This window comes from Chrysemys picta, chromosome 4 (assembly GCF_011386835.1).
Source record: "Chrysemys picta bellii isolate R12L10 chromosome 4, ASM1138683v2, whole genome shotgun sequence".
NCBI lineage: Eukaryota > Metazoa > Chordata > Testudines > Emydidae > Chrysemys > Chrysemys picta.
In genome coordinates this window covers 5,145,169-5,171,115 of record NC_088794.1, presented here as the reverse complement: position 1 = coordinate 5,171,115, position 25,947 = coordinate 5,145,169, and the positions used below count along the sequence as shown (strand labels likewise).

Sequence of the window (25,947 nt, the reverse complement as noted above, 5' to 3'; positions counted from 1 at the left end):
AATGCACTTTCCTAGAGATAAAGGATTTTTTTCTCCCTTAGAAGAAGTGAAGGAGTGATGGGTTTTCCCATCAGTTGTTCCAGGTTCCATTCCATGACTCAAAGGGTCTTTACGCATATGACCACAGTTCTTTATATTAGCATACACCATTTGCATAAGAACGAATGCCTTCCTTTATGGTTGATCCCGCAGCTAGCGCCCAAGGCTGAATGAATGGCTGGAGGAAATTGTACGGCAGTGACCGAGTTCATTCTCACAGGAGTGACAGATCGTCTGGAGCTGCAGGTCCCCCTCTTTGTGCTGTTCCTAGTGATCTATATTATCACCCTGGTGTGGAATCTGGGGATGATGGTTTTAATCAGGATCGACCCCCAACTCCACACCCCCATGTACTTCTTTCTCAAGAATTTATCTCTCGTGGATGCCTGTTACTCCACAGTCATCACTCCCAAGATGCTGATGAGCTTCTTAGCCGAGAGGAAAGCTATTTCCTATACAGCTTGCATCATCCAATATTTTAGCTTCATATTGTTTGTCATCTCTGAGTGCCTTCTGCTGGCAGTAATGGCGTATGACCGTTATGTAGCCATCTGCAACCCGCTGCTGTATATGGTCATCATGTCCCCAAAGCACTGCCTACGGCTGGTGGCTGGTTCATATCTATGGGCCTTCCTGAACTCTGTGATACACACCAGCGGTTTGCTAAGATTATCCTATTGTGACTCCAATATCCTGAATCATTTTTTCTGTGATCTCAACCCACTTCTAAAGCTCTCCTCTTCCGGCACCTCCATCAATCAGCTACTCGTTTTCCTCTTTGGCAGTCTGATTGAGGTGATCAGCATTGTGACCATCTTCATCTCATACATCTTAATTATTGTGACTGTGCTGCGGATCCGCTCCACCGAGGGCAGGCGCAAAGCCTTCTACACCTGCACTTCCCACCTGACGGCTGTCTCCATGTTCCATGGGACAATTCTCTTCATGTATTTCCGACCCAGCGCCAGCTACTCGCTGGACACAGACAAAATGGCCTCCATGTTCTACACGGTGGTGATCCCCATGCTGAACCCCCTCATCTACAGTCTGAGGAACAAGGATGTGAAGGACGCCCTGAGGAGATCAATAGAGACAAAATTGAGGGCCCATTTTCCCCCAAAGGGTGCAATAATAGGACAACCCAATCCTTCAATGGCTTCTCTGCACACATAGGGCTTGTCTGCACTACAGGGTGGAGCAATGCTGAAGCGATAAATCCACCAGGGGACAATTTAGCAGGTCTAATGAAGACGCACTGGATCGACAGACTGTCACTCTGGCTTTGACTCCGGTACTCCACCAGAATGAGATGAGTAAGGGGAGTCTATGGAAGAGTTTCTTCTGTCGACCCAGCGCAGTGTGAACCCTGTGGTAAGTAGATCTAAGCCATGTCAACTTGAGTTACGCTACTAACGTAACTCAAATTGTGTAGCTTAGATCGACCTGTCCCCGTAGCGTAGACCTGCCCATGGGCTCTGATTCAGAAAGTCCTTAAGCACATGTTTAGGTTTGTCTCCCTTTGACTTCAGTGGGGCTTAAGCACATGTTTAAAGTTAAACAGGTATTTAGGTGCTGCTTTGAAGAGAGATGCGTTCCTGACTAGAGGCCTTATGTGCATAAAAAAGCCATGTCGGTTATTAAATGATGGTTTGCTCCCCTGTGCCTATAATAAAATACTTTGAAATTGATTTTTCAGTGTAAGATGTAAGAGGCTGATTTAAATATTGTTTAGAATTACTGCATAAAAGGGAAAAGTTCACCCTGCAACAATGGATTCATGAGCAATGACCAGGACGGGTTTTAATGTCCAAAAACATTGACAGATATTTGTTCAATTCCATTTTGTGATTTTACTTCAATTAGATCCACAGCCCAACTCCTCTGTTTTTTGGGAGACATTTGTGTGCGTGAAATGATATTCAAACCTGTGTTTGTTGGAAGGGAGAATGTCGTGAATGCTCAGTGGGGTCTGATAGTTCTGGTGAGGACTCACACCAACTCTTTATGAGTTTAGGAGTCACACAATTAAAGACCAGGTAGTTTAGGTGACCAAACATATACAGAGACATTTTCAAGGATCGTCGTTGATTGTGAATGCCACGGTTATTGGGATCTCAACGTAAAAGATCTTGGACCTTATTTTCCTAAGTACTCCTTGAGTACTTACAGCTCCCGTTCACTTCAGCTGGAGTGGTGGAGTTTCTGGAAATCAGGACCGAGGGGACTGAAGTTGGGCACCCATAAACAGAGGCTACCAAAATCATTGGCCATTGCTGAATCTTTAGGGCACGGCGAATTGCCGAAGCACCAGTCACCTCACAGTCCATCTACACTGAAATGTAAGCCCAGGGTAAGCCCACGGTTTGAACTCATGCTCAAGTTAAACCCTCTTCCATCTACACACAAATTGCACTAACCCTTTACTGGTTTGTAGTGTAGACGCAGGCCCACTGGACTCCTCTTTGGGAGTCAGCCAAAAGTATCCGAAAGGCTGAGTTTCTTTGTCCTCTGGACGGTCAAGTGTTCCCACACTACACCGTGAACAAACAGCTAAAATGGTCACATTTTGGGAGCCTGCTAGGAACTCTGGGATATGAGTGGTTGAAATGGGGCCCACATAATGCCATGTAGATGCTGGAGCCCCAGTTCGGGATCCAGGGTGCAACAATCCCTAACCTGGGTTTACAAATGAGTGTAGTTTCTCAAACCCTAAGTTAACAAACCTGGGTCTGCTAACGTGAGTTCTACTAGCCCAGGGATTACACTGCAGTGTAGACGTGTCCTCAGAGAGTTAGTGAATCACTGTGATGTGTGTGTGTGTGTGTGTGTGTGTGTGTGTGTGTGTGTGTGTGTGTGTGTGTGTGTGTGCATTGTTCAGCACAATGGGGCTCTGGTCTCAATTTGCACTTCCAGTCGCTACTGTAAAAGTAATAATATTGAACTACGGGCAAGTTTCAACCACATGCCAGGCTCCTGCTAGGATCCTTTTAGTCTATAGATACGACCCAGCAGAGCTCCCTCAGGAATGGCGAGATTGAAAAGATCTGAGGAATCACAGCCTAACCCCTAGGCCCACTGCCTTTCAGACTCACGATGCCCAGTCAAACCTTTCCCCTCTTTTCATGCAATTTACTCCCTTTTGCCTGCAGCTGCTGCCACCCCCTTTCTGCCCTCACCCAACCACAGCGGAGTTTTCATCTCACTCCCCTGCCCCCAACACAGCTCAGACCCAGGGCAGGGGGAAAAGCAATTCTAAAGGCTGGGGTCCTGCGGCGTGGCCTACAGAAGCAGTGGCGTCCTAGAGCTGAGAACTGTGTAGGCAGACGAAGGGGGCAAAAAATAGAGCCACACCCAGCTACCAGCATCAGCCGTCTTAACAGAAACCATCACCCAGCCCATCACCTAAGAACATAAGACTGGTCATACCGGGTGAGACCAATGGTCCATCTAGCCCAGTGTCCTGTCTTCCACCATGGCCAATGCCAGGTGTTTCAGAGGGAATGAACAGAACAGGGCAATTATCAAGTGATCCATCCCCTGTCATCCACTCCCAGCTCCTGGCAGTCAGCAGTTTAGGGACACTCATAACATGGGGTTGCTTCCCTGACCATCTTGGCTAATAGCCATTGAGGGACCGATCATCCAGGAACTTATGTCATTATTTTTTGAACCCAGTTATACTTTTGGCCTTCACAACGTCCCCCTGGCAACCCCTGTCCTCTGCACAGCTCTACTGCTGACAGTTGAAATTCTTCTTTAGCACAGCAAGTATTGGCTTGTGTTTTAGGAACTGAGTTCCAGACCCGAGGTTGTTGTATAGTTTTGTTGAAGTCACTTGAAGTCAATGGAGCTATGCAAAGGACAGCAAATGGGGATCTGGCCCTGAAAATGAGTTCTACTGATACATCTTATTTTTATTAGTTGGTTTATCCAAGGGAAGGTCAAGAAGTGACTTCAACATGCTGTATATGCGCCTGTGTGGGACAAAGATTTCCAATAGGGTAAAGATATTTAATTCTGCAGACAGAGGCATAAGATTCAGAGGCTGGAAGCTAAATAAACTCAGTCAAGATGAGGTGCACCTTTTTCTTAGTGAGGGTAATTAATTATTGGAACAAATTACCTATTACTGTGGCGGATGTTTCATCATGTAATGTCTTAAAATCAAGGCAATATATTTTTCTAAATCATATGCTATCACTTGAGCAGAATTCATGAACTCAATGGACAAATTACTGGGTGAGGGTCTTGTGCCTGTGTTATGAAGGAAGTTCAAATAGTGTGACATTTCCTCCTCTATCATGGTGGGTCCTGCGCTTATTGGCAGATTTACTTGCCTCAGAGATTCACCATGTGGGTTGGGGAACAGCCCAGAGACCTTCCCCTCTGGAAGAACCCACAGTCCAGGTCAAATGGGAGGTTTGGGGGGGAACCCGGGCCCGCCCTCTACTCCGGGTTCCAGCCCAGGGCCCTGTGGACTGCAGCTGTCTATAGTGCCTCCTGTAACAGCTGCATGACAGCTACAACTCCCTGGGCTACTTCCCCATGGCCTCCTCCAAACACCTTCCTTAGTCTCACCACAGGACCTTCCTCCTGGTGTCTGATAACGCTTGTGCTCCTCAGTCCTCCAGCAGCACACCCTCTCACTCTCAGCTGTGCTGAACTCAATGACACCTTTTCCATTGACTTCAGATCAAGGCACAGAATTTGATGCACTACTTAACACTTGTAGTTTATTAAACTGCTCCCTGTAGGAATGTGATACTAGTAGCAGTTACTGATACATAATAGATTGTAAGAAACTGCTATTATATGAAACTGCTACCTGATGTAGGAAATGCTTACAAGTACTGTAGCAGTTTCTTGCACTGTAGTATGTGTGAAACTGCTTTTTGTGTAGAACTGTGGTCTATGTAACAGTTATTGAGATGTATAGATTGTAAAAAACGGCTACTTGATGTAGCAACCTAACCCTCCCTTGCTGCAATTTAAGCCCATTGCTTCTTGTCCTATACCGGCAAACCTCCCCTCCTCCCAAGCCAGGAGCAGCGGGAGGCTAAAGCCAGGAGCCCCAACCAGGGCTGGCTCCAGTTTTTTTGCCGCCCCAAGAGGCGGAAAAAAAAAAAAAGATAAAGCTGCGATCGGCGGCACTTCGGTGGCAGCTCTACCGCACTGCTTCATTCTTCGGCGGCCGGTCCTTCCCTTTGAGAGGGACTGAAGACCCGGATGTGCCGCCCCTTTCCATTGGCCACCCCAAGCACCTGCTTCCTGAGCTGGTGCCTGGAGCTGGGCCTGTCCCCAACGCCTCGCCCCCTGAAGCTGGGAGTTGCATTGGGAGCCCCCCCTGCCACTATACAGTCCCTAGCTACCCCCTCCCTGCACCCTGAGCTACCCCCTGCTTGCACACAGCCCCTAGCTACCCCCTTGCCCGCACCCTGAGCTACCCCCTGCCTGCACACAGCCCCTAGCTACCCCCCTGCCCGCACCCTGAGCCGTTTTCAAAGTTTTTGAACTGAGTCCTCCCTTTGAGTTATATGTTTTGGTTGCATCCCTCCAGAGCCCCGACAGGCTGGGTGCCCTCCTGAGTGAGTCAGGGGGTGGAGGTAGCGCACCCTTCCTTGACTGTGCTGTGTGGAGCTGGGTTGAGCCCTGCCAGGCCTTGCCCCTTCCCCCTCCAAAAAATAGAAGTAAAACTATGCCCATGCCCAAGTGTGTCTCCCCGGCCTGGAACCCCGCGCTCCCCCACCCGCCCCAGGCCCTGTTGTTTTTATAGGATGTTGAACGGGGCCTCAGCAAGAAAAAGGTTGAGAATTCCTGGATTAGATGATCTCTCAAGGTCTCTTCCAGTCCTATGGGTCTATGTGGAAAGAAACAATTGAAAATGGGTGACATGGACATGGGCAAATCCACTAAGCAGCTTTGCTGGCAGATAGAGTATGGCAACTGTGTGGCATGTGGCAATGAAGAGAAGAGATACCCCCATGGGACAGTAGAAGGAGCCAATGCCCAATCCAGCCACACTCACAGCCCTACGGTCGAGAAGAGACACAGAGAGGGAGTGTCATGGGTTGGCGTTGCTGCAAAGAGTTTGGGCCATAAATGTCATTATTGGGGATTTCCAACCCTACATATTTCAATCTAATTTCCCCTGTAACTGGGGAAAATCCATTCTTTGGGTTGGGGTTTAGCTGCTTCACCTGGGGGTTGCTCCAGTGGCTGCAGTGCTGGCCCTGCCTCTCCCACCACAGCAGTTACTAACTTGTGCCCCATTGGGTCTCCACCCCCCAGTGACAGCTCAGGGCTCCATGAAATTTTCTCTCTGTTTAAAATGTGAATATATGCAACACACAGACTAGTACATACAAAATGAGCATGGTTAATAAATGGATTGGTTTAGCTGATTGGATATGTTACATGCTGGATAAAAGAAAGCCAGAGAGTCAAATATTGGTTGCTGTTTCTTTGCTTCATCTCAGTGAGGTCTTTGTGGTACGAGGATCTCCCACAATTCACTAAAACAGCTGTCCAGGCGATACTGGGGTTTCAAAAGCACATTTTCTTTGTTCTTTCATATTTTTGTTCCATTTTCTTTCATGTTCATCTTGGAGCTTTTCTGCTTCACTTGAATGGAGACAGAAGCTGAGACGGCATCCGCAGTACTGTCAAATAGCTTGAAAATTCCCAGTGCAGGAGCCAGTCAGAGGACAGAGGTTGTAGCAGCTATTCAGAATAAAGAGATTTTGCATATTCATTATATGGTAAAGAAATAGCCATTCAGTGATCATGTACATCCTTGCACACTGGTCAGCGAAGGATCATTATTAGCCAGCGCAAAGGGATTTGAATACTGCATGTTTATTGAAAAATATTTAGTCAGTGATTATATAAATTGAACATTTTCAACCAATCAGAATCCAAGGAATAGCATAAATTGCAAACGACCCAGGTGTGCTAGGAAGAATCTTCCCCTATAAGCAAGTTTCTTCATAATCTCCATTAGATGGTTTCTTGCACTTCTCATGGAGCCATCTTGTAATGGCCATTGTCAGAGACAGGATGGATACCTGGTCTGATCCAGTGCAGCAGGGGGTGGGATACCAGGCTAGATGGGCTGCTGTTCTGTTCCGGTTCAGCAGGGAGATGGGGTAAATGGACTATCAATTTGGTTTGGTATGACTGTTCCTGGGCAGCAGCCCTGCACGATCTGGAAGATGTGACCTGCAATTGATTTTCTCCATTTTCAATACAAATGATACATGATGTCAGATTTTTGTCACATTCCATTTTTTAAAATTAAGGGATTTGTTTGGCTGAAGTGCATCCTACGTAAAGAGACTCTTGGCATGTCTGTTATTTCCTTTAGGCCCTGCAGCGCCTGCTCTTTAGTTAGATTTTTCCAGTCTCCTGGGAGATCTGCTGCTTTTTTTGTTTTTTTAAGCCAAAGAGAAAAGGAAAAGGAAACAAGCGAAGTAGCTGCTAATAAGGAAACTAAGTAATGCTGCTGATTGCTCCAACTCGTAGCCAAGGGAAGTAGAGAAGGAACTGAGTGGGGGTTGGTCGCACAGCGTTGGTTAACTGCCTGCAGCAGCATGAGGCAGGGACTCGATCATATCCCCCCTTAGTCTCCTCTTTTCCAAGCTGAAAAGTCCTAGCCTCTTTAATCTCTCCTCATATGGGACCCGTTCCAAACCCCTAATCATTTTAGTTGCCCTTCTCTGGACCTTTTCCAATGCCAGTACATCTTTTTTGAGATGAGGAGACCATCTCTGTATGCAGTATTCAAGATGTTGGGCATACCATGGATTTATATAAGGGCAATAAGATGTTCTCCGTCTTATTCTCTATCCCTTTTTGAATTATTCCTAACATCCTATTTGCTTTTTTGACTGCCGCTACATACTGAGTGGATGTCTTCAGAGAACTATCCACGATGACTCCAAGATCTCTTTCCTGATTAGTTGTAGCTAAATCAGCCCCCATCATATAGTATGTATAGTTGGGGTTATTTTTTCCAATGTGCATTACTTTACATTTATCCACATTACATTTCATTTGCCATTTTGTTGCCCAATCACCTAGTTAAGACCAAAGCAGACGGTGAAGAACGTCAAAAAGATCTCACAAAACTATCTTGAGCAGTTTTTCTTGGGTGAATTCCATCTGGTCCCAGTGACTTGTTACTGTTAAGTTTATCAATTAATTCCAAAACCTCCTCTAGTGACACTTCAATTTGTGACAATTCCTCAGATTTGTCACCTACAAAGGACAGCTCAGGTTTGGGAATCTCCCTGTCATCCTCAGCCATGAAGACTGAAGCAAAGAATTCATTTAGTTTCTCTACATTGACTTTATCGTCTTTAAGTGCTCCTTTTGTATCTCAATCGTTCAGGGGCCCCACTGGTTGTTTAGCAGGCTTCCTGCTTCTGATGTACTTAAAAAAACATGTTGTTATTACCTTTTGAGTTTTTGGCTAGCTGTTCTTCAAACTTCTTTTTGGCTTTTCGTATTACATTTTTACAATTAATTTGGCAGTGCTTGTGCTCCTTTCTATTTACCTCACTAGGATTTGACTTCCCCTTTTTAAAAGATGCCTTTTTATCTCTCTCTGCTTCTTTTACATGGTTGTTAAGCCACGGTGGCTCTTTTTTAGTTCTTTTACTGTGTTTTTTAATTTGGGGAATACATTTAAGTTGGGTCTCTACTTTGAAAAGTGTCCATGCAATTTGCAAGGATTTCACTCTAGTCACTATAGCTTTTAATTTCTGTTTAACTAACCTCCTCATTTTTGCATAGTTCCCCTTTCTGAAATTAAATGCCACAGTGTTGGGCTGTTGAGGTATTCTTCCCACCATAGGAATGTTAAATGTTATTATATTATGGTCACTATTTCCAAGAGGTCCTGTTATAGTTACCTCTTCAACCAGCTCCTGCGCTCCACTCAGGATTAAATCAAGAATTGCCTCTCCCCTTGTGGATTCCTGTACCAGCTGCTCCAAGAAGCAGTCATTTAAAGTATCTAGAAATGTTGTCTCTGCATTTCGTCCTGAGGTGACATGTTCCCCGTCAATATGGGGATAATTGAAATCCCCCATTATTATTGAGTTCTTTATTTTGATAGCCTCTCCTATCTCCCTTAGCATTTCATTGTCTCTATCACTGTCTTGGTCAGGTGGTCGATAATAGATCCGTACTGTTACGTTCTTATTAGAGCATGGAATTACTATCCATAGAGATTCTATGGAACATGTGGATTCATTTAAGATTTTTACTTCATTTGATTCTACATTTTCTTTCACATATAGTGCCACTCCCCCCACGCATGACCTGTTCTGTCCTTTCGATATATTTTGTACCCCGGAATGATTGTGTCCCATTGATTTTCCCCACTCTACCAGGTTTCTGTGATGCCTATTATATCAATATCCTCCTTTAACACATCTGAGCACTGTGACTTCATCGGATTGGTGGCGAACTCACTCAGTGTTTGTGAGGGCGTTCCCTTCATCCACCATCAACCTGAAATGATGCTGATGTAGGATGTGTCTGCTCTGGGGTTGGGATCTCTGGTGGGCTCCCTTTGAACTCAAGATCTGTGGCTCTCGAGGGAGGCAAAGAAGGCCATCAGAAAATGTAATCAGTTTTGTTCCCTGCAAGGCCACAGTCCGGGCTCTATTACAGATAAGTTTTTCAAGTGCTTGTACACAAATGCTAGAAGCCTGCCTGCTTTGAAATGAAAGACAGCCTGACACTGCACTGGACTCGGGCTGTGCCATGAAACTGAGCTCAAATAATTTGCACCCTAAGCCGGGCACACCCATGGTGCTGGGCATCAGCCCAAGTTCCAGTTAGGAGGTGGGTTTTGTTTGCTGACACTCTGCAGCTGTGTGGTTTCTGATCATTGCAAAGGAAAGGCTGTGACCCAACCTCCCTGAAATAGTTTTACTTTCAGATTCCTATTGACTCTTTATTTTTACGGCACAAGGCAAACCCAGCTGAACAGACACCTCTTTAAGAGCTGTGATCAGTTTAGCTTCCAACAAAAAAGAGTAAGTACTATACTATTAGCTATTTAAAAAGATTTGAAAACTTAAAATACAAATCTGTGGGCCAAATCCTGAATTCTCAGGAGGGGCTTGGTGGTGGTGTGGGAATGCTCCTCCGGGATCTGGGTGCAGAAGAGACTCTGTGACATACGTTTCCATTTCCTTTATGGGGACATTATGGGGTGAGCCACCTTTGCAATATAATCTCTGAACCCCAAGGAGGTGGGGTTGGGAATTGCAGCTCCCCCACCCTTGACAACCAGCAGTGAGTCCACCCCCAAAATGAACACAGCCTGAAGCAGCATTAACTTTCACAGGAGCCTTTGATTTTTCACATTCCCTTTGATTTTAATACAACGTCCGCAATCCTAAAAAATGGGGGTGGGGCTTAATGGGGGGGTGGGGAAATTCCATCATTCATAACTGAAATGTACAGAGACAGAGGTGAGGTGGATTGCTCAAGGGAGGGACCCTCTGCATGCAGATCTCCCCATTCCCGCTTAGAAAAGGAACAGCTGTCTCAGCAGCGTGGTCCCCACTCCCCTCAGGACATGCTGGTCTCTAACTAGCAAAACACGGCTATAAAGATGGGTAAAAGGAGGGACAGAGCTTGGAAACAGTGAGCCGGGAAGGTGTGAATGAGCCAGAGCTGCAGTTCAGTTTTGGCAGCATTATTGGAGTTGGCCCTGTCTCAACCCCATGGGGACTAACACCCAGTTTTCATGAACCCCAGTGCACTGCTAGAGCTAATTTCCAGTCGTTATTACAGAACTATTCCATTTTCAACAGGAAAGAGGGGAGTCTGGTGGGTCCGTCTCTCAAATTGTTGAAATGGCCAATCTCATGATAACGGACAAGGCACTTTCCTTCAGTTACTCGCTGAACTGAAGCTGCCTCTAGCAGCGTCACGAATCCTGTGTCTTCTGTCTTTTAAAAGCAAATCACTGCGGATCCTGCGATTCAGTGATAATGGCCACTGGGGACAAATACAGGATTCTATGCACCAAACGCAAAGAGCTGGTAGAAACTATTCAAAGTGATCCTGATAACATCCTGGATGAGTTACTTGCCCAGTCCATCATCACAGAGGAGGAGTACAACAGCTTCTATAAAAAAGAGAACTTAGTGATCAAAATCAGGAAGTTGTTAATTCACATACAGAAAAAAGGGGAGTCAACCTGCCAGCAATTTCTGGAGTGTTTAGAAATCCTCTTTCCTGGCATCAATCAGGATTTACAACCTTCTGGTCATGGTAAGTCAAATCCCTTTCTGTTTTATTTTTAAAAAATAACAACAAAAAAGAGGTAATAGCCATAATCTTTATGAGGAGAGATTAATAAGACTGGGACTTTTCAGCTTGGAAAAGAGAGGACACCCCAGCTCTCACCCTGGGCTCCTGCAGCACCAGCGCAGAGCTGTCCCTACAGAGTAAATGAGAGACCCTGGGGGGGTTGGGACTCAGTCCTCCCCACCCTTAGCCTTGCTCCCCTTTATCTCAGTCTCTTCTACTCTGGGGGTCTCCCCTGGTCAGTAGCATGAGTGTTACTGGGGCTGTGTGACCCAGGGACTTCTTGGTGCCAACTGGCAGAGGACACAGGAGTGCATTAGGATTTCCGGGATCCCCTGGGCCTGGTATCTACATACTAGTTCACCAAAGCGTGTCATGCCAGGCCTCTACTGAAAGCCTGTGTCACACTGGTCATCTTAATCATTGCAAAATGTATGTACAGATACCATGTAAGGAGTTATGTATATAGACTGAAACTTATATTCTTAAGGTCTGTGACTTGAAACTGGTGAGAAAAGGTGAAAAACAGGTTTCTTTCAGACAAAAGATGTTTATCGGTCTATCTACAGGTACGCTGAGTATTGTATGGTTCACAATGGGCACCATTTACAGTCTGAGCAAAATGTTAATCAAGTGCTCACAGAGTGTTCTGGACAGGAAAAGACAAGCAGCGGGAGTTGTCCTACAAGTGCACACAATGGAGTTTTGGACGATAACTGTAGATAAAGAGACAAACTCTGCATCTTCCCACTGAGGAGACAAAAGGACTGTATGCTTGTCTCATGAATAGAAGATCACAGCCACACCTGATTGGAAGGATTTGGGGCTTTTGCTCTTATGACAGGACAATGGCCTATTCATCAAGTTTAGGCTCGAGTGTGCATGTCATGATTTTATTTTATATGTAACCCTTTGTTTCTAATATTTCTACTTGTTATCATTTGAATCCCTGTGTTAAATAAACATACTTGCTTTCTGTGTGAACAAGTGTGAGTGCGGTGCATTAAATGGAGCTGTGTAGTGTGGTGTAACTGGTAAGATGCAGTTTGGGAACACTGGGTCTAGTAATTCTGCATGTCTGGTGGGTCAGGGGCTGGATACTCCAGGGCGATGCTCGAGGGTTGGTGGGTGCGTATCACTAACCTATACCGAGAGAGCAAGACCTGCAGAGGCCTAGAGGGGAGTGACCCCCTGGCACACACTGACTAGGCTTCCTCACGCGAAGGGCAGGTGGGAGCAAAGTGTCTCACAGCCCTGGGTATCCCTGGGAGGCATCACAGGAGAAGGGAATGGGACTGACCCTGGTCCATTGCCACCTCCAGTGGCTGCAATGTCCCCCCACCCTGGAGCAGTAGCAACCCAGTCCTTTCATGGATGCTTGTTCGCCGGTTGCCCCCTTTGTCCTGTCAGCCGAGAACTGCTTCGCCTGAGGGGGTGGGGCAGCAGCTCCCCCGGGGCAGGGAATCAAGAGGGGGCTGAGGCTGCAGAGCGAACAGTCCTATCCTGAGAGCTCGCTGCCCAGGGCAGAGGGGCCAGCTGGGGCTGATGGGGGAGTGGCAGCTGCCAGGGCCAGGGGCCTGGGAAAGGCCTGAGAAGTGCCCCTCCCCATGAAAACCCCTTCACTAAATTCCCTCACGGACCCTGAGCTGCTGCTTCCCCCTGTACATTTCCCCCTCTCCTTCCCAACCTCCTCTTGGCTCCCCCACATCTGCTGCCTTCTGAACTCTCTTCTCCCCTCTGATCCCTCCCAATCTCCCCCATCCCACAGGGCCCTTCCCCTCGACTCCCTGACTCCTGCCCCCTGCCCCTTCCCTTCCCCACAACCTTCTCTCAAATCTGCTTCTCTCCACCCTCTGGAATTCCCCCTTCCCTACCCATGTAAACTGTGTCCTCCCCCTCCATGGCCCTCGCCTAAATCCCCCCTCCTGTTCTTTACCCCTCCCCCTGAACTCCCTGCCCCTTTGTCCCCCCCTTCCCCGTTGTGTCGTTGTGTCGGTTTAACTGTCACCTCATGCCGAGCTCCGCCCCCCTCAGGGCACCTAGGCCCTCATTAGCCTCAAGGGATGGGTGGGGCTCATTTGCATAGAGGAGGCTAGAGCGGCCAATCAGGGACCAGCCTGGGGGAGTTATAAAGGGCTCCCCAGGGTCCAGTGGATGCAGACCCCTGGGCAGGACTGCACCTGTGCTGGGAGCCATGGCTGCAGTCTCAGGGGAGGGGTCTGTGACCCACCCCAGAGCAGGCAGGGCCCCAGGTGGTGGCAGGGGGAGGCTGCCCTACACAGATGCTGGGGTCTGAGGGGCAGCATGAGGCTGTGGTGTCCAGAGCCAGACGCATGGGGAGGGCAGGGCCCAGGGGCCCCAGGGATGGGAGCTGGCAGCGACCAGAATAGTCAGCCTGGTAGCCAACTGGTAAAACAGGTAGCCACTCGGTCCGTATCCTGGAAAGGAAAAGGACCGTGGAGGGAGTGGCAACTCCAGAACAATTGTGATGCTGTTTGGAGTGGGGGGAAGGAGGGCAGCAGGGGAGTCTGTTTAGACACAAAAATCATGGTGTTTCCAATCCTTTGGTATCTAAAATCAAAGGTTTACTTACAGAAAGAAAGAAAGAAAGAAAGAAAGAAAGAAAGAAAGAAAGAAAGAAAGAAAGAAAGACGAGAGTTAAAATCGATTAAAGGAATCAAATACATATAATAATTGCAAGTTCTTAGTTCAGGCTTGAAGGAGTGATGGAATAAACTGATGGCTTAAGTCAAGTCTCGGTTACTTCCATATCAGTCCTCAGTCTCTGTGTTACAATGCTCCCATTAGTAAAAGTCCATAGTCCAGAGGTTTGAGCAGGAAAGAGGCAAAATGGAAGATGTTTCCCAGGTCTTTTATAGCTTCTGCCAAGTGAAGGGAAACCCATTATTCTCACTGTGGAAAATTACAGGTAACAAGATGGTGTTTGGAGTCACATGGGCAAGTCACATCTCCATGCATGGTTCGCTTAGTCATAGCAGAAGCCATTACCCCCACTCTAGTTTGAACGTTCACAGGAAAGTCCATTAAGTGCAGATCGGTGTCGTTCCTGGTCCATTATCAGCTTTTGCATTTCTGAATATTGCAAAAGGTCCTTTTTCTAGATTTAAAGATGAGTGAGCCTTTAAAACCTGTCTCATCAAATAACAGGTTCTTCTGATCCCAAAGGACCAGCCACACACCTAGGTCAATATACAACCCAGATCTTACACAAAAGCCGATTACACAGGAAAGAAACAGGGAATGGTACAAACTTCATCAATGGCAGTAGTAACTTGATCCTGCCCCAGCTTTATTGAACATTAAATCAACATGTTAATAGGATTTAATGTTAATAATAATAATTAGTCCTGCCTTGACTGCAGGGAACTGGATTAGATGGCCTCTCGAGGTCACTGCCCGTCCTATGATTCTATGATCATCATCCAACCACTAAAGAATCATTCATTGTCTGGTATATCACTTTTCTCAGGGCATGTTTCACCTCCTTGTTCCTCAGGCTGTAGATCAGGGGTTCAGCATAGGGATCACAAGGGTGTAGAACACGGACACCACTTTGTCCTGAGCTGATGAGCTGCCGGATGTGGGCCGTAAATACATAAAGAACAGAGTCCCATACAATATGCTGACAGCCGTCAAGTGGGAGGCGCAGGTGGAGAAGGCTTTGCGCCTGCCTTCGGTAGACCGGGTCCTCAAGATATTGAGGATAATATAAATGTAGTAGATGAGGATGCAGTCCATAAATCTGAAAATCCCCCTAGGACTTCCAGTCAGGGATACACTTGGAAATGTTCATTACAATATTTTTTTCATTACTTTTTTTCCCATGAGAAAATAAGGTTTGTAGACTGATCATATGAGAATCCAATGTTAGGAACTTTACAACAAGTTTCCACGCGCAATTGAATGGGTGTTGAAGGAGTCAGGATTAAGGGGCATGTCAAAGATGAGCAAAAGCCTGAGACTGGAGTAACAAGAGGGGCTATACATTAGGATTCAGGGGAACGTGTAGAGTCACTAGACCAGACAGGACTGGGATAGCTCAGGGTGCTGCATGTCAAGCCTCAGCTAAAACATGCAGAGAGTCGGGGCCTAGAAGAGAGGGTGTGTCAGAATTAACTTGCGTTAGTAGAAGCAGTGATGGAATGTCCAGTATTGCAAGAATAAGCGGTTGTGGGTTGAGACGGATGGTTATTGACAAAAGTGTGTCACAGACCAGGGCAACTGCCCTTGTATTCCTCCTTGGTTACTCAAGGGCACTCGCTCTCGGCTCCTCAGCCATCACCTCTCAGAGTGATGTGGGTCTCTTCCCCACCTTCCTGACGAGTGGTTTTCCTGCTGCACAATTCCCTGTCTGCGCAGTGGTATTCCTAGCAAGCCAGACTACCTTAAAGGCCAGTGTCTCTCCTTGGCTTTCTCGCCAAAGGTTATAATCGGCATGATTGTCAGTAGCTTTAAGTTACCACACAACCTTTTCTAGGCAAAGACGTTTATTTTTAAGGTGAAAGCTTTGCAGAGAAAACATATTAAAAACAATAAAAGAACCTGTCCACTGGCTGATAAGCTTGACAGAGATCACCCAGCTGCAGCAAGGGCGCCCGGGGAAGTCAACCCTTCAAAATTCCATACAGAGTCATGTGACCATCATCCCATCTAATATCTCTCTTTAGAACCTATGGGGCAGAGCTGTCACATCTCCCTTCTTACACTTGTTACTCCAAATAATTGGATTTAAACCTGAGATCTGGTCCTCCCACCAGGAAGTGGGTATGATGTTCCTTTGGACCCCACCCCCCTTTCAGGGATTAGCTGTGCCAGCAATGGGTTGAGGGTCAAGTACTATAAGCAACAGTTATTTTCTTCAAAGGGCAAACTAAGGTAGGGCTGCCTCGCGGTAAAGCAACTCTCAACCATACACTACTTTTAACAGCAGAGGGGGCAGGCGAGGGAGGGTCTCCAAACCGCCCCCATAGCCAAATTCCTTCCTTGCCATTATGTTCTGATAACTGGGCCTGCAAATTTTCTCTAATTGTGAGCTCTACTGTAAAAAGTATATGAAACATTATAAAATAATACTAGAATAACAAAACTTGTTGGCAAAATAGGTCAAGCAGTTTTCAATAATAAATATTATAAACAGGTGCAAAGAACTAGACAGAGAGACTAAATTAGGTCCATAACTCAAGGAATATGTTGAAATCATGCTTGGTAAAAACAGAAGATGTGGAACCAGAAATTAATAGATCAAAATTGGTATATAAGATATTAGGCTGAATTGGTGGCCAAAATAATGAGCAGATGGGCTATTCCACCCAACATTTCTTTTCTGGGTCCTGAGAGAAAGAGACTTTGGGGGGAACCTGGGGGTATATGAGGAGAGGGGCAGTCTAGAGGAAGCACACAGGAAGAGGACCCTGGAGTGGGAAGCCTGGGAACTGGGCATTGTAGCTGTCCCTCAGGTGAGCAGCCGTGCACAGAGAGCCTGACTGGTTTCCATTCAGAGTACTGAGATAAGTAACATGGTTCCGTGCAATGTTTTATTCCATTTTGGATGGAGATCTATTCCACTGGAAACTTTGTGACCTGCTCTATTCATGAACCTCTTGTTCCATTTACTTGTACACGTCTCAGCTATTATCTCATGAGCTCCAGGCTTGACCCTGCTCTCGCTTTCACCAGTGAGAACCACGTGTCTCTCCCCTGACGCCCAGGGAGTTGCACTGGTGAGAGCAAGGTCAGAATCCGCTCTCAATCTTCATACAATTCCTTCAAGTCCCTCCATAAAGCCCACCTCTCTCGCAAAGACTTCAGTAAACTGTCAATTGATAATGACAGGCAGGGTGTGAGCTGTTTCTACAGCATTTGCTATGACTGACTGACTTACTGCAGCTATGAACCATGCTCAGAGAGACAAGATGCGTGAGGCAATATCCTTTATTGGACCAAGTTCTGTAGGTAAGAGAGGCAAACATCTGAGCCACACAGAGCTCTTTCTCAGGCCCGGGAAAGGTACTTGGAGAGTCATAGTTAAATGCCAGGTGGAACAGATTGCTTGGCGTAAATAGCTAGGACATATTGTAATGGACCCCCATTCAAGTACCTTTCCCAGCCCTGAAGAAGAGCTCTGTTTGGCTTGAAAATGTGTATCTCTCACCAACAGAAGTTGGTCCAAAGGAAGATAGTAAACCATGCACCTTTTCTCTCTAATATCCTGGGGTCAGCAAGGCCAGAACTACACTGCATACAGCCCTGCTCTGAGACAGTTTGTATTAAAACATCCTGTTGTTGTTTCTCCCCGCTTCCTTCCGGCTAACTCATGGATTCATAGATTTCATGGCCAGAAGGGAACACTGTGATCATCCGGTCTGACCTCCTGTATAACGCAGGCCAGAGAACTTCCCCTGCTCTCCAACTTCTGCATGTGAATAAAGTGACAGATTAAGTCCATGCTTTTTTGCTCCAAAGTAACTCAAAAGTGGTTGAAGTTTAAAATAAAATGTTTGCCAGGTGTTTGTTGTGCTCAGTTGCAAATGACATCTTGTAGATGCAAGGCCAGGCGATATTCTGGGTCAGTAAATTTAGTCTGCATAGTCCTTCCTCTGTAATCTTAAACTCATGGAATAGAATATGCTGGAACACAAAGTTGCACTGAACTCACCAAACATGCATACTAATGAAGACATCTGTGTTGACTTTATCCAGTGCGTTAGTGTGATGAATCCTTACGTACATAGAGGACTTTAAGGATTGTGACATCACACGGTGCTTATGTAATGCAAATACGTTATCCAAACCACATGAGTTGTGTCTTTTGTTCTCAGCACAACTATTGTTATTAAAGGAACTCATATGGGCAAAGATGAGTCCCCAATAACCATGTGTAGTAAAAATATCCCAAACATACACATTGCTGCCCTGGCAGCTTCTAAAACAAGAACACTGTGAGGACCACTAGAGAGCTTACAGACTATTTAAAGCAATATCACCTTATTGCCGGTATACTACAGTCAGAGGATGACATGATGGATTACCTACCATTAATCATCAAGCTGGTTTTTTTATGATTATTTTAGCACAGCCAGCAATGTGCGTGCGGCTTCAAAAATCAGATCCCTGCCTCAAAGAGCTTACAATCTAAATATCACACAAGATTCAGTACAACAGAGCAACAAACAGGAAGACGAGAACATAAGGTTTAGTTGTAATGTTTTCAAAACTAACTAGTGATGTGGGTTGTCGCCGTTGTGGATGCCCAAGTTGAGATACCTTAAAAAGGCTGTTGAGAGTGGGTGAAAATCAGGTTCCTTTGAGGTGTCTCAAAGTGGGAGGCCAGAAATTGACTCATGGAAAATCACTCCTGACATGTCAGTGTGCTAGAGTACACTTCTGTAGCTACTTTAGCCTCTCATGCAAATCCATTTTAATCTACTTTTATGGCCCCTCTGTGTTGAAGCATCTCACAGCTTTTAATGGATTTATTCTCACAGCACCTCCATGAGGTAGGAAAATCATAGAAACAAAGGACTGGATGGAACTTTGAGAGGTCATCAAGTCCAGTCCCCTGCACTCATGGCAGCACCATCTAGAACATCCCTGACAGGTGTTCGTCTAACCTGTTCTTAAAAATTTCCAGTGATGGAGATTCCACAACCTCTGTAGGCAATTTATTCCAGTGCCTAACTTCCCTGACAGTTAGGAAGCTTTTCCTAATCTCCAACCTAAACTGCCATTGCTGCACTTTAAGCCCATTGCATCTTGTCCTATCATCAGAGGTTAAGAAGAATAATTTTTCTCCCTCCTCCTTGTAACTGCCGTTTAGGTACTTGAAAAATGTTATCATGTCTCCTCTCAGTCTTCTCTTTTCCTGACTAAACAAACCCAATTCTTTCAATCTTCCCTCATAGGTCATGTTTTCTAGACCTTTAATCATTTTTGTTGCTCTTCTCTGGATTTTTTTTCCAATTTGTCCACATCTTTCCTGAAAAGTGGTGCCCAGAACTGGACACAGTTCTCCAGTTGAGGCCTAATCAGCGCGGAGTAGAGCGGAAGAATTACTTCTCGTCTCTTGCTTACAACGTCCCTGCTCTTGCCTCCATATTACAAGTGAAAACTGAGGAAAAAGGAGACTGAACCCAGGATTTTTAAAGGTATTTAGGCAGCTAAATCCCATTCATTTCAATGGGAGTTAGGAACTGAAATCCCTTTAAAAAATCTGGCCATAATTGATTTGCGTAAGGTCACAAAGGAAGTCTGAAGTGGAGGAGGAGTTTAAACTCAGACCCCTTAAGACTTAGGCAAGTGCAATAACCTCTGGATCATCCTTCCTTTCTCATGTGTGTGTATAATGACGTGTTTCTGTCTACCTGTCCCCACACATAACCATCTCTCTATCTATCCCCATATACAAACATCTGTCTCTGTCTAGTGTCTAGCTATTTGTCCCTGAACATAACCATCTGTCTGACTATCTATAAAAAACATCTCTCCGTGTACACCTCCCTTTATTTAATTGTACAGTGATTTTAGGTGGGGGCTGTGGGAACTAAGCTAATAGCTGTGGCAAACAAAAACAATTACAGTATCCGAGTATCTCCTCTTTATATCATCTGCTGAACTAACCAATATAGTTCAAAGGTAGTGGAACAAGCAGGGGGAGATGCCTATATTGCAGAAATCACATGTCAGTGCATAAAGGAGAAGCTGTACCACTGTTACTGGACACTGTTTTTCAAGGGAAATGGCGCCTTTCTTCATTATCTGGCTCAAGTTCCATTTCCGTATTGTTTTCTCCTGTAAGTCACATGATGACAGAAATTTCTGCATAATGACTTAACGAGTGAGAACTAGCTCATATCTGCTCTCCAGTACTGATCAGTAAAAAACAGTCCCCATAGTTACATACAGCGAGGAATAATTTTCTGGTGTATTGTCCTCCTCAGGGCGTCCTTCACCTCCTTGTTCCTCAGGCTGTAGATCAGGGGGTTCAGCAGGGGGATCACAAGGGTATAGAACATGGACACCACTTTGTCGTCCTCTCTTCTATATGCTTAAACATCGGATTGAGTCCCTGGATTATATTTTCTGTGCTAGGTCTCTGTTGAACCAAGAGAATTTCCAAGCAGCCCATTGTTACAGCACCTGTGGGTGTGTCTGTACGGCCGCTCAGAGCGTGCACTCAAGCTAGCATGCTACACGTAGTCATGTGGACATTGCTGCACCCGTGGCAGCTCAAACTAGCTGGCTGTCTCCAGGCCTCCACGACCCCTGAGTCTGAGCTCATGTGGCTAACCAGAGCCACTGCCAGTGCCGCAATGTCTAAACACCAAGTTTTACACATTAGCTCTAGAGGAGCTAAAGTGAGTCTGCCTAACCGGGCTGGGAGGTGGCAAAGTTTGCAGATGACATGGAATTGCTTTGGTGAGTCCAGGCTGGGGAATGAGAGTGAAAACTTCAGAGGGACCTAGCTGAAAGTTGTGGGAATGGGCAGCTCAGTGACAGGTGAAGTTAACTGTTGACAAAGGATTTGAACAGCTCACGCAAAATTCTGTGTTCTAAGGTCAGTAACTGCCAGTGAAACATTCTCTGGTGTTACTGTGAAGAGCTGAATGACAACTTCTCCCCAGGGAAATGGAAAGTTGGCAAATTCAGACCTGAACCATGGAAAAACTGGTGCCTGTCACAAAACAGGGGAGTTTTTACACAGCAAATTTGTGTTTTTTTAAAGAAAATATGAAACCCCAGAAATGTTTAGCCTAAAACTTTTGGCTGAAAACCAAAAATGTCTCTTTGGAAATGATTCCCTGTGGTCTTAGGGGAGTTATTGTTTGGGTGTCTCATATGGCAATTCCCCTCAAAGAGCTGGGGTGTCTGGCAGGACTGTATCTCCCATTGTTCGGATCCGGGGGTGCCCAGCCTATGGCCTGCAATCCATATATGGACCACTAGAGGATTTTGTAAGATCTTCAGCCCACTTCAACACAATCTACTGACGGCCAATTCAGGGGCACTGGAACACTTTTTACAGTGGGGCTGCTGGAAGCCATTGAACCAAACAGTAAGCCCTGTGTATGATGGAAACCACTTCAAGCCAGGGGGTGCAGCAGCAGCCCCTCTAGGTCTAGCACCTAGGGGCCAATTCATTAGTATTTTGGCGCTATGTTTACATCATTTTAGTTTACACATGTGTGTAAATAGACAATCCTGTACATAGAAACAACCCAAAGACACATGAAACAAGCTGAACTTAAAATATAAAGCAATACAGGTGACTTTAAATCTTATTAAAATGTGTAGAATCTGCTTGCCCTCCAGTGTTTGGTTCATGTGGCCCTCCTGTGTAATAGGGTTGGGCACCACTGTAATCTGATCCATTAAGACAATTTCTTATGGCCCAAATTCTTGGGAGTTAGGTGCCTAAATTCTGTTGAGGATCGGGGCCTATGTTCCTATGTGCAGCGCTAGTCAGGAAAGCAAAACCAAAACGTCAGAAGGCATAAGGGATAAGATAGATTTGCGCATTTTAAGGCCAGAAGGGACCATTGTAATACATAATTATAATAATTAAAATTGAGCAGCACTTTTTGGTTAACGGTCCTCTCTTCTATATGCTGGACCTAAGGGATTTCAGCACCCCCACTACAAAAATTGTTCCAGCGCCCCTGAATTGGCCGTCAGTAGATTGTGCTGAAGTGGGCTGCAAACCTTAGAAAATGCTCTGGTGGTCCATATATGGACTGCAGGCCATAGGCTGGGCACCCCAGGATCCGAACAATGGGAGATACAGTCCTGCCAGACACCCCAGCTCTTTAAGGAGAATTGCCACATGAGACACCCAAACAATAATTCCCCTAAGGCCACAGGGAATCATTTCCAACGAGACATTTTTGGTTTTTAGCCAAAAGTTTTAGGCTGAACTTTTCTGGGGTTTAATATTTTCTTAGAAAACAAAAACAAATTTGCTGTGTAAAAACTCCCCTGTTTTGTGACTAACGCCAGTATTTCCATTGTTCAGGACTGAATTTGCCAACTTTCCATTTCCCTGGGGAGAAGTTGTCATTCAGCTCTTCACAGTAACACCAGAGAATGTTTCACTGGCAGTTACTGACCTTAGAACACAGAATCATGCGTGAGCTGTTCAAATTCTTTGTCAACAGTTAACTTCACCTGTCACTGAGCTGCCCATTCACACAACTTTCAGCTAGGTCCCTCTGAAGTTTTCACTCTCATTCCCCAGCCTGGACTCACCAAAACAATTCCATGCCATCTGCGAATGTTGCCACCTCACTGCTCGCTCCCTGTACCAGATCATTAATAAATATTTGACTGTTTATTCTACTCTTTGGCCCAGATGCTCAAAGGTAGGTAGGCTCCTAACTTCGTTGAAATCAACGGATGTTAGGGGTCTAGACATCTCTGAGGATCTGGGCATTTGTTTTCTGTGGCGTAACCTGTTTCTCATTTATGGCAGCAATGACTACCTAACTTCCTTAATAGCCTCATGTGAGGGACTTTGTCAAAGAAAGTCCAAGTATACTATGTCAGATGGTTCCCTCCATATTCACTCTTTTGTCAACAAAATGAAAGAATTATAGTAGATAAATCAGGAATGATTTTCCATAGTAGAATCACAAGTCGTTAGTCCCTATCATGACATACTCATCCTGGTATTTTTTAATTCCATTTCATCATCACTACTAGAGAGACACACGCATTATCGCTTATATAGGGTGAGATATGCCCCAGCCATGCCCTTCATCCCATTACTCTATGCATCACTCTATGCTATTTCAGCCCTTTCTGAACCCTTAAGTCTGCCAGTGCCCCTCACCCTGATCTTCAGCCATTTTTTGCCACTCCAATCCCAGGTTTTTAGACATCTCTGAAGAAAAGAAAAAAGCATCTTAATCCCAATCCATTGCATTCTATCTGGAAACTGCTTATAAAATCTCTGGGCTCTCAAAAAACCAGTGTTAGGAATGACTCAATTCTAATTTTCTCTGCAATTACAAAATAATTAAATAACTGTAACAGAAAATGCATTTTCAATAAACTTTTCCACATTTACTCCTGACTGGAAGTAATTATTGCTAGGGGGAGGTTCAGATTTATGGAATGCATAAAACAGGGGAAAGGGATGGAGAGCAGCATCAACGCTTCAAAGAACTTGAACAAAGTTAGAAGCCGACAGATTGGCATCCCACTATCTACTGCTCCCATGTGACCTAAAGGGCATTTTAATGATGCCCTTTGTGCCAGACGTGAGATTGACAGCTCTAAGGGATTCTGTCTCCAAATGCCTGCAGACCAAATAAATACGCCCTGCCTCTAATTACACTTTTTGACTCCGAGAAAGAGAGATGTCTCTCTTGCAACAGGCAGCTTTAATATTACAGGACAAAGACTAATGTGAGTAAACAAAATGTTTTCTTTTCTTCAGCTACCTGGTAAATACACCCAGATCCATTCTTTTCACTGAGAAACAGGGTGGTTGTTTTTTCTCTTCTGAAAATGGTGACTCTTTTACCACCAAAATGTTGTCTTGATTATCTCTCATTGTATCATGTGCAGTAAAATGGGATAAAAAGCCTAAACTACCCTGAATGCGGCATGTGATTTTTTGCGGGGAGTGGTATATATGGGGCTAGAGACCCTCAGCTGTTGTCGATTCTCATAGCACCATCGACCGCAATAGAGCTGTGATGATTTATACCAACTAAGGATCTGGCCCAATGTGCTTCAGTGAGCTAAGTTATTGTATACGCTCCTCAAATGAAAAAAAAAAGGAAAAGGTAAGATAAAAATACCCCTTGTTTGCCAGGAATCAAGTTGCAAGGGATTTTTTTTTTTTTTTTTTTTTTTTTGGTAAATGCAGTTCATGCTTTTGAACAACAAATGTTTTCATTTTAAACTTCTTTGAGCAGGTTTTCTGCTGGTGAAATATTCTAGATTGGCAGCCCTAGAGAGAGATGGTGTCTCTCTGTAGAAAGAACGTTCTGTACAGAACGGGCAGCACTGGCTTCCCCCAACACACTAGTCTCTGCTAGGGTTCAGGGTGGATACACAGAGATAATGGAACGAAAATAAAAAGCTCGTGTATATTTCAGATTTTCTCATTAGCTTGAAGTGGAAGAACAAGCACATTTGGACCCACTTGGATTCCAAGTAACCGTCTCCCTGGACGCTGTCTGACCAACACTCCCTGCTACTGGGGCATCTCATTGTGGAGTTCCAGGTGGCTATCGGGTGTGTATTCACTATGAAGCTGCTTAATGTTTCTGCTTTCAAAATATCTTCTGAGAAAGAAAGCACTGTCTCCACGCACTCTGGGTACACGAGCGAGATTAACAGAGCTTCAAAGTATGTCTACACTGCAGAAAGGAAAAATAACCCGTGGCAGAGAGTCTTAGAGGCCAGGTCAATTGATTCTGCCTTGTGTGGCTTGCACTACAGGGCCAAAAACAGGTGAGGTGGGAGGGTGATATTGCCATAGTGAACGTGAGAGAGAGGAGAGAGAGAGAGAAGTTTTAGTCGTATCACTGTTCAGTAGACTGTTTTTCTCTTGAATGGTGATCTTTGCCAAACCCACTTGTGTTGCTTCTGATTCCTCGCTGAGTTATGCCAGTTCCATGCTAGTGCCAGGGGCCAGAACGGGTGTGAGGGCTTCTTTCAACCATGGTTTAACTACAGCCTCCCTTTGTTGAACTCTGCAGTTCATTCATACCTCCTTTAGTTATGTGAACACCCCCTTTGTGAATATTAACTTGGTTATCTCCAAAAGAATTGTCTTTGTTGAATTTACTCTGGGACTTTATTCCAAAAGTGAGGTTTTGGCTGACTTGTCATAAATATATCCTGGTTCCTAACCGATGATTTAATTATGGAAGGGTGCTAGTGCTGTAATATAAGGCTGGTTTTCAAACACCTCATCCACCTTTCTGCTCTATATCAGGTTGTTGCAGAGTTCAGAGAATCATAGAACCATAGGGTTAGAAGGGACCACATGGGTCATGTTCTAGTCTAACCCCCAGCCAAGATGCAGTGTTTGTTGTGTCTGACCCACACAAGACCGATGGCTATCCAGCCTCCTTTTGAAAACCTCCGGTGAAGGACCTTCCACAACCTCCCTTGGCAGGTCTGTTCCATTGCCCAAGTGTTCTGACAGTTAGGAAGCTTTTCCTCGGGTTTAATCTAAATCGGCTGTGCTGTAGTTTGAACCCACTGCTACTTGTCCTGCCCTCTGTGGCAAGAGAGAAAAACTTTTCTCCAATTTTTTATGGCAGTGTTTCAAGTAGTTGAAGATGGCTATCATGTCCCTCCTTAATCTCCTCTTTTCCAAACTAAACATACCCAGTTCCTTCAGCCTCTGCTCGCATTCCATCCCTTTGACCACCTTTGTCACTCCTCTCTGGATCCTTTCTAGTTTCTCTACTTCCTTTCAAATGATGCCTAGCCATATAATACCATGAAGCTATATTTGCAAATGCCAGGGATGCAAACTTTGAAAATTCTGAAGTGATCTTTCTATTTTATTTTATAATCTCTTTTCTTTAAAAGGAGTAA

The 25,947-nt window shown here is 45.3% G+C and overlaps 1 protein-coding gene and 1 long non-coding RNA gene across 2 annotated transcripts; both read left to right on the top strand.

The window, feature by feature from the left end:
- The first annotated feature begins 213 nt into the window (after positions 1–213).
- Positions 214–1,212, top strand: LOC135982791 (olfactory receptor-like protein COR4). Its single transcript, XM_065590985.1, has one exon. It carries the CDS (start codon positions 214–216, stop codon positions 1,210–1,212), a length of 999 nt encoding a protein of 332 aa, XP_065447057.1.
- An 8,593-nt stretch (positions 1,213–9,805) lies between these two features.
- Positions 9,806–12,872, top strand: LOC135983300 (uncharacterized). Its single transcript, XR_010600873.1, has 3 exons — positions 9,806–10,085; positions 10,872–11,334; positions 11,940–12,872. It is a non-coding gene; the product is annotated as an uncharacterized LOC135983300 (long non-coding RNA).
- The last annotated feature ends 13,075 nt before the right edge of the window (positions 12,873–25,947 follow it).